Raw genomic sequence first — 6000 nt, forward strand, 5'->3', positions numbered from 1 at the left:
CTCGCCTTGACCGTCCCTTTCAACGGCCTTGCCCGGATAATTCTCTGCCCTGTTGCAACTGGTCGGAAATAATGGCTGGGATGATGTGCGCGAGAACCACCCAGGGGATGGGGCCGAGTCGTCTGTTAGCTCGTGTCTCCATACATAAAACACGCCCCCCTCGTCCCTTCACGGCTTATACTCCAACTGCTCTTTATCATTCTTCTTCCGCAGTCACCGTGACGAGTAAACTGCCTAGCTCTTCACCAGACACAATTGACACAATGGCTCGATTTTCTCCTCAACAAAGCCGCCCTGTCCATGCGACGCCCTTTTTGAACCACTCGACTACTCCTTCGTAAGTGCTCTCCTTCCAGATATCCCTTCGTCGATGGTCTTGTCTGTCTCTTCTACTTCCCTGCCTTGACCTTGACCTTGGAGCCAATTGCACTTTTTGCGCTTGCGGCTGCACCTCCATGGTAGAGCAAAGAGCAAAGAATAAAAGCTTTCTCGGCAGCAAACCTGCTGGGAAACAAGAGAATGAACGCAATATACACCCAAGAGAAGCAAAATTGACTGACCATTCTACTTTCTTCCCTACAGAGATGCCAACTATGACACTGCCAACCCTTCATATATTCGCAAGTACCTGCGCACGTACGGCCTGACTCCTCCCCGTTCCGAGAGCTACGAAACCCAAAAGACACGATGCCTGGCCCAGCTGGGTCTGAAGAACACCGATATCGACAAGTTCCAATATCTCAGCACCCTGCGCAAGAACAATGTCCACCTCTTCTACCGTCTGGTCACCGACCACTTGAGGGTATGTTGATAATCTACATCCCATGTGATTGGGGGGAGCTCCGCCAACGAGAGGACGAGAGCCAACGGCTAATGAGAATAATCCTTGTAGGAGCTTACTCCTCTGATCTATACCCCGGTCGTGGGCGAGGCTTGCCAACGGTGGTCTGAGATCTACCAGCAGCCCGAGGGTGAGTCATGAACTTTCTGTTTTCTTTCCCCAAATTTTGGCGCAGCTGTGCTACGCCTAGCTCAGCTACGGACCTTGTGGACGCAGCTAGGCCCACCAGAAACGGGCTTAGTTTTCGTCAAGTGACGAAATAGAACCGGGGCTAACATACTATATCTGTTTCAGGCATGTACCTTAGCTGGGAAGATCGGGGCAATCTGGCGGCTGTGATCGCCAATTGGCCCCAGCCCAATGTGGAGATCACATGTATCACCGATGGCTCCCGCATCCTCGGACTGGGAGATCTGGGCATCAACGGCATGGGTATCCCCATTGGCAAGCTCGCCCTGTACACGGCCTGTGCGGGTATTCGTCCCGAGGCCACCCTGCCTCTGACTCTGGACCTGGGCACCGGCAACAAGACTCTCCGGGAAGACCCGCTGTACATGGGTAGCCGTCGTGACAAGATCTCTCCCGATGAGGAGCGGGAGTTCTTGGACGAGTTGATGTCTGCTCTCACCGAGCGCTGGCCTGGGTAAGTGGTACTTTTGCGCTTTGCATATGATTATGCTTGTTTTAGGTCCGACGGACTTTTTTTCCCCTTCGCCTGTTTCCCTTTTCGCGAGATCCCGGGTGGCCCAATCATTGGGGGGTTCCACTCGCCGGTTTCTTCCCTTCCCCTCACGCTCCCCTCACTCTCCTCATCCCCGGATGATCTACTCCATTCCTCCCGATATGACGCGTGGACTAACAGAGCTTATCCATCTAGTATTGTCATCCAATTCGAGGACTTCAAGAATCCCTTCCCCGCACTCGAGCGCTACCGGGATTCGTACACCTGCTTCAATGACGATATCCAGGGTACCGGTGCGGTGATTCTCGGCGGTGTGATCAACGCCGTCAAGCGCTCCGGCCTGCCCTGCAAGGACCACCGTGCCGTGTTCCTCGGAGCCGGTTCGGCCGGTGTTGGTGTCGCCAAGCAGATCGTCGAGTTCTTCATGCGTGAGGGCATGTCCGAGGAGGACGCCCGCAATTGCTTCTACCTCGTCGACACCAAGGGTCTGGTCACTGCTGACCGTGGTGACAAGCTCGCCGACCACAAGGTCTACTTTGCTCGCCAGGACAACAAGGGCCAGCAGTTCAAGACCCTGGAGGAGGTCATCGACCATGTCCAGCCCACTATCCTGATGGGTCTGTCCACTCTGGGTGGTGTCTTCACCCCCGAGATTCTCCGCAAGATGGCCGACTGGAACACTGCCCCCATCATCTTCCCCCTGTCCAACCCTTCCTCCAAGTCTGAGTGCGACTTCGAGAGCGCCGTCAAGAACACCGATGGCCGCTGCCTCTTCGCCTCTGGCTCCCCCTTCCCCACCATGTCGTTCACCAACTCCGCTGGCGAGACCCGCACTTATTACCCCGGCCAGGGTAACAACATGTACGTCTTCCCCGGTATCGGTCTGGGCAGCATCCTGTCCAAGGCTGTCCGCGTGACCGACAGCATGATCTATGCGTCCGGCGAGGCTCTCTCCGCCGCTCTCACTGCCGAGGAAATTGAGCGTGGCCTGCTCTACCCCGACATCACTCGCATCCGCGAGGTCAGCATTGTCGTCACCCGCAAGGTGATGCGTGCTGCCCAGGCCGACGGTGTCGATCGCGAGACTGCCCTGCGCAAGATGAGCGACTCCGACTTGGACAACTACATCAAGACTCGGATGTACGACCCTCACACTGAGGTGCGCTCGCTCGAGCGTGAGGTCGGCCACCTGCTGTCCAGCCTGGGCAACCTCTCGCCCATCCTGAACGGCTCCCCCACCGAGGAGAAGCCCAATGGCTCGAAGCTGTAAGAATTCCGTTCCGTTTTCTTCACTATGCCCCGTCATGTCACCCCTCGCATTCCCATTCAATTGCGAATGGGATATGATTTCCTCAGTTCGTCTTCGCCATCTCTCGGGTCTGTCCTCCAAAAGTGTCACTGTATTCTAATCACGGCACCCGCCTTAGGATCACCGTCTGATTTGGCCTCGCGTGTTCTTTTCTTGTTCCTTTTTTTTTTTTTTTTTTACCTCTTCGTCATTTTCGAGCGTGTTTTGATCCTCTTGGCACATTTGGTCTTCTTCTTTTCGGGTTGGATTTTGGATTTTGGATACTTTTTGCACCTTACTCTTTTTTTGGTTTTCTTTGGAATACCCATCATCACCTTTCTCATTGTTGTTTGGTCACGTTGTCTTTGGAAGTGACCCCTGTGCATTTGGGATTCGGATAGCATTATTTTTCATCTGATCTAAATGAAACAAAAATTGATCTACTTGAATAACAATCCAAAGCTTTGTAGAATATGTAAGGCTTTCTCCACACGTCGACACGTCGACGCGGGGTGTCGTCTCTTGAGTGCTGCCGTCTCTCGGTCCGGACAGATCCCAGTAAGGACCAGCCCAAGTACCGCACTCTACAGCACTAAACTCGCCATTACAAAGCATTGTCAATCATATTCCTAATCAACATTGCTTCTTTCTTTCCTGTTCTATGAAACTACCCATCGGAATCTATCCGAACCCAGATGTCCCCCTATCTCCACGGGGACGATCACTCATCCAAAATTCACGTGTAGCCGGACGAATTGAAATCCCCGAGCTCGGCATCCGGCATCTTTGCCACCTATTTCTTCAAGTGGGGCGAGCACTACTCCGTACACAGTACACACTACACAGTGTATTTCCACCATCCCATCCAACAGGCCCAATCAGTTTCCTAGCACTCAGTCTATGCACTCCACTTGGTTTCTGCATAAACCAGTCTTAATTTCTTGATGAAACCTTATGTTTGGTTTTCCACTCGATCGGAGAGATGGATCTCTCCGCATGGCGATGACTAAGGACCGAGGTTGTTAACTATTTTTTACTAATTCACCTTTTTTGCCCGCAAGCAGAGGTTTTCTTCTTTTGGTATGCAGTATGCAGTGATCGTCGATCTTTGTGTCTTGCAGGGTATTGATATATATCTCGAGGGTACGTTGCGCTTGTTCCATCTCTTCCAATTCCACTTTTGTATACTTGGTGCTGGTTGGACTAAATCCCTGTCGCAGAACGTTTAAACTCGTGAGACTCTGCAGCCTTGCCGCATTCATTCTTCCAATCACAGCCACCCCCGTGGATCCTCTCCAGGAACAATTTCAACGAGATCTATATACAATCGCCAATATGCCGTCGCCATTGGCAGACCCCGTCAAGCTGCCCTGTGGCTTGGTGCTGCCCAACAGGTTGTCCAAGGTAGGCACTATACATCTCAACCCTTTGTATCCACCAAATGCTCACCCTCCCAGGCCGCAATGGCCGAGTTAATGGCTAAAACCAACCACCCCAACGACACACTCCTCGACGCCTACGAGCAATGGTCCCAAGGCGGCTGGGGCAGCATTCTAACCGGTACCTTTCCCACTCATCCACACACATCTAGCATCGTTTACAATCGCTAAATGCCAATCCCCAGGAAACGTCCAAGTAGACGTAAACCACATGGGCTCCCCCTTCGACCCAGCCCTCCACACCGAATACACCGGCACCGACACCGTCCTCCTTTCGCAATGGAAGAAATACGCCTCCGCCAGCCAAAAGCACGGCACCCCGGCCATCGTGCAGATCTGCCACCCGGGTCGACAATCGTTCCGCGTCGCGGGAAAGCGGGGCATGTTCGCGCCGACGCTTGCGCCCAGCGCGGTGCCGATTAATATCGGCGATGGACTGATGGAGAAGGTTATTGCGTGCGTGACGTGGAGTAGTCCGCGGGAGATGACGAGGGGGGATATCGAGAGGGTTATTCGGCAGTTTGTGGATACGGCGAGGTTGATGGCTGATGCGGGCTTTTCGGGGATTGAGTTGCATGGTGCGCATGGGTATTTGCTTGGTGAGTTGTTATTCGTGATTCGTATAAAGCTGGGATATTGGGATAGTCTGCTAACGGAGGTATAGATCAATTCCTCAACAGCAAGGTAATACACAACGACTCACCTTCCCACCTGGGTCTATAGACCACCGTCACCACATCGACCATCCCATCCCATCCCATCCATAACTAACCTCACTCTCTCATAACCAGACAAACCACCGCACCGACGAATACGGCGGCACCCCCGAAAACCGCGCGCGCTTCGTCCTAGACATCCTAACCGAAACCCGCAAAGCGGTACCCCCGACCTTCGCAATCGGCATCAAACTCAACTCCGCCGACCACAGCTCCACCACCTTCGAAGAAACAATGACCCAAATCGCCCTCCTCGTCTCCGCCGGCCTCGACTTCCTCGAAATCAGCGGCGGCACCTACGAAGACCCCCAGATGATGGGCTACCCCAACCCCTCACCCAACGCCCAGTCCACGGCCAAGTCCGCCCGCACCGCGGCCCGCGAGGCCTTCTTCCTCGAGTTTGCTCATACCGTGCGCGAGAGGCATCCGGAGCTGGTGCTGATGTTGACGGGTGGGTTTAGGACGCGCGCGGGCGCGGAGGCGGCTATCAACGATGGGGCTTGTGATTTGGTGGGTATTGGGAGGCCGGCGGCGGTGGATCCGAAGTTTCCGTTGCTTTTGTTGGATGAACAGGTTCCGGATGAGAAGGCGAAGCTTTTGTTGGAGAAGGCGCCGGTGCCGTGGTATGTGTCGTGGTTGCCGAGGAATTTGATTGGGGCTGGCGCTGAGAGTGTGAGTTTTGAGATTACCCTGGTTGGAAAGGATGATGCTGACTTTTTTTGGATGTATTTCAGACGTATTATGCTGGTCAGATTCAGCGGTTGGCTAAGGGGTTGGCCACTTATGCACCTGCTCTTTGAGTAGCGTTTGTGGGGAGTCATGGACGGGCTGGGCTGGGCTGTGTTGTTTGATGCAGATATTTTGGTAATGAGGTCTATCTACCTTGCTTTTGTTTGCTTGATGTATAACTGGACATTCCCTGCGCGATTTCTAAGCGAATCTCGTTTGCTGTTATGGTAATAGACTTATAAAAGGGGGCTGTCTCCCTTCCTAGAATGAACTTTCCTCCATAATTCTCCACTCGTATATGTATG

The 6000-nt window shown here is 53.4% G+C and overlaps 2 protein-coding genes across 2 annotated transcripts; both read left to right on the top strand.

Moving 5' to 3' along the window:
- Positions 1–263: 263 nt before the first annotated feature.
- Positions 264–2793, top strand: N7458_009267 (NADP-dependent malic enzyme; the record flags this gene model as incomplete). The annotated part of the gene is made up of 5 exons (XM_056912649.1): positions 264–337; positions 583–802; positions 893–971; positions 1136–1484; positions 1719–2793. The coding sequence occupies 5 exons, from the start codon at positions 264–266 to the stop codon at positions 2791–2793; spliced, it is 1797 nt and encodes a 598-aa protein (XP_056761498.1).
- A 1353-nt stretch (positions 2794–4146) lies between these two features.
- On the top strand, positions 4147–5766 carry N7458_009268 (NADH:flavin oxidoreductase/NADH oxidase family protein; the record flags this gene model as incomplete). The annotated part of the gene is made up of 6 exons (XM_056912650.1): positions 4147–4215; positions 4269–4371; positions 4436–4849; positions 4915–4934; positions 5042–5638; positions 5701–5766. 6 exons carry the CDS (start codon positions 4147–4149, stop codon positions 5764–5766), a joined length of 1269 nt encoding a protein of 422 aa, XP_056761499.1.
- Between the last annotated feature and the right edge of the window lie 234 nt (positions 5767–6000).

Source organism: Penicillium daleae, assembly GCF_028827525.1.
Source record: "Penicillium daleae strain IBT 16125 chromosome Unknown utg000008l_segment0_segment0, whole genome shotgun sequence".
In the NCBI taxonomy this organism is placed as follows: domain Eukaryota; kingdom Fungi; phylum Ascomycota; class Eurotiomycetes; order Eurotiales; family Aspergillaceae; genus Penicillium; species Penicillium daleae.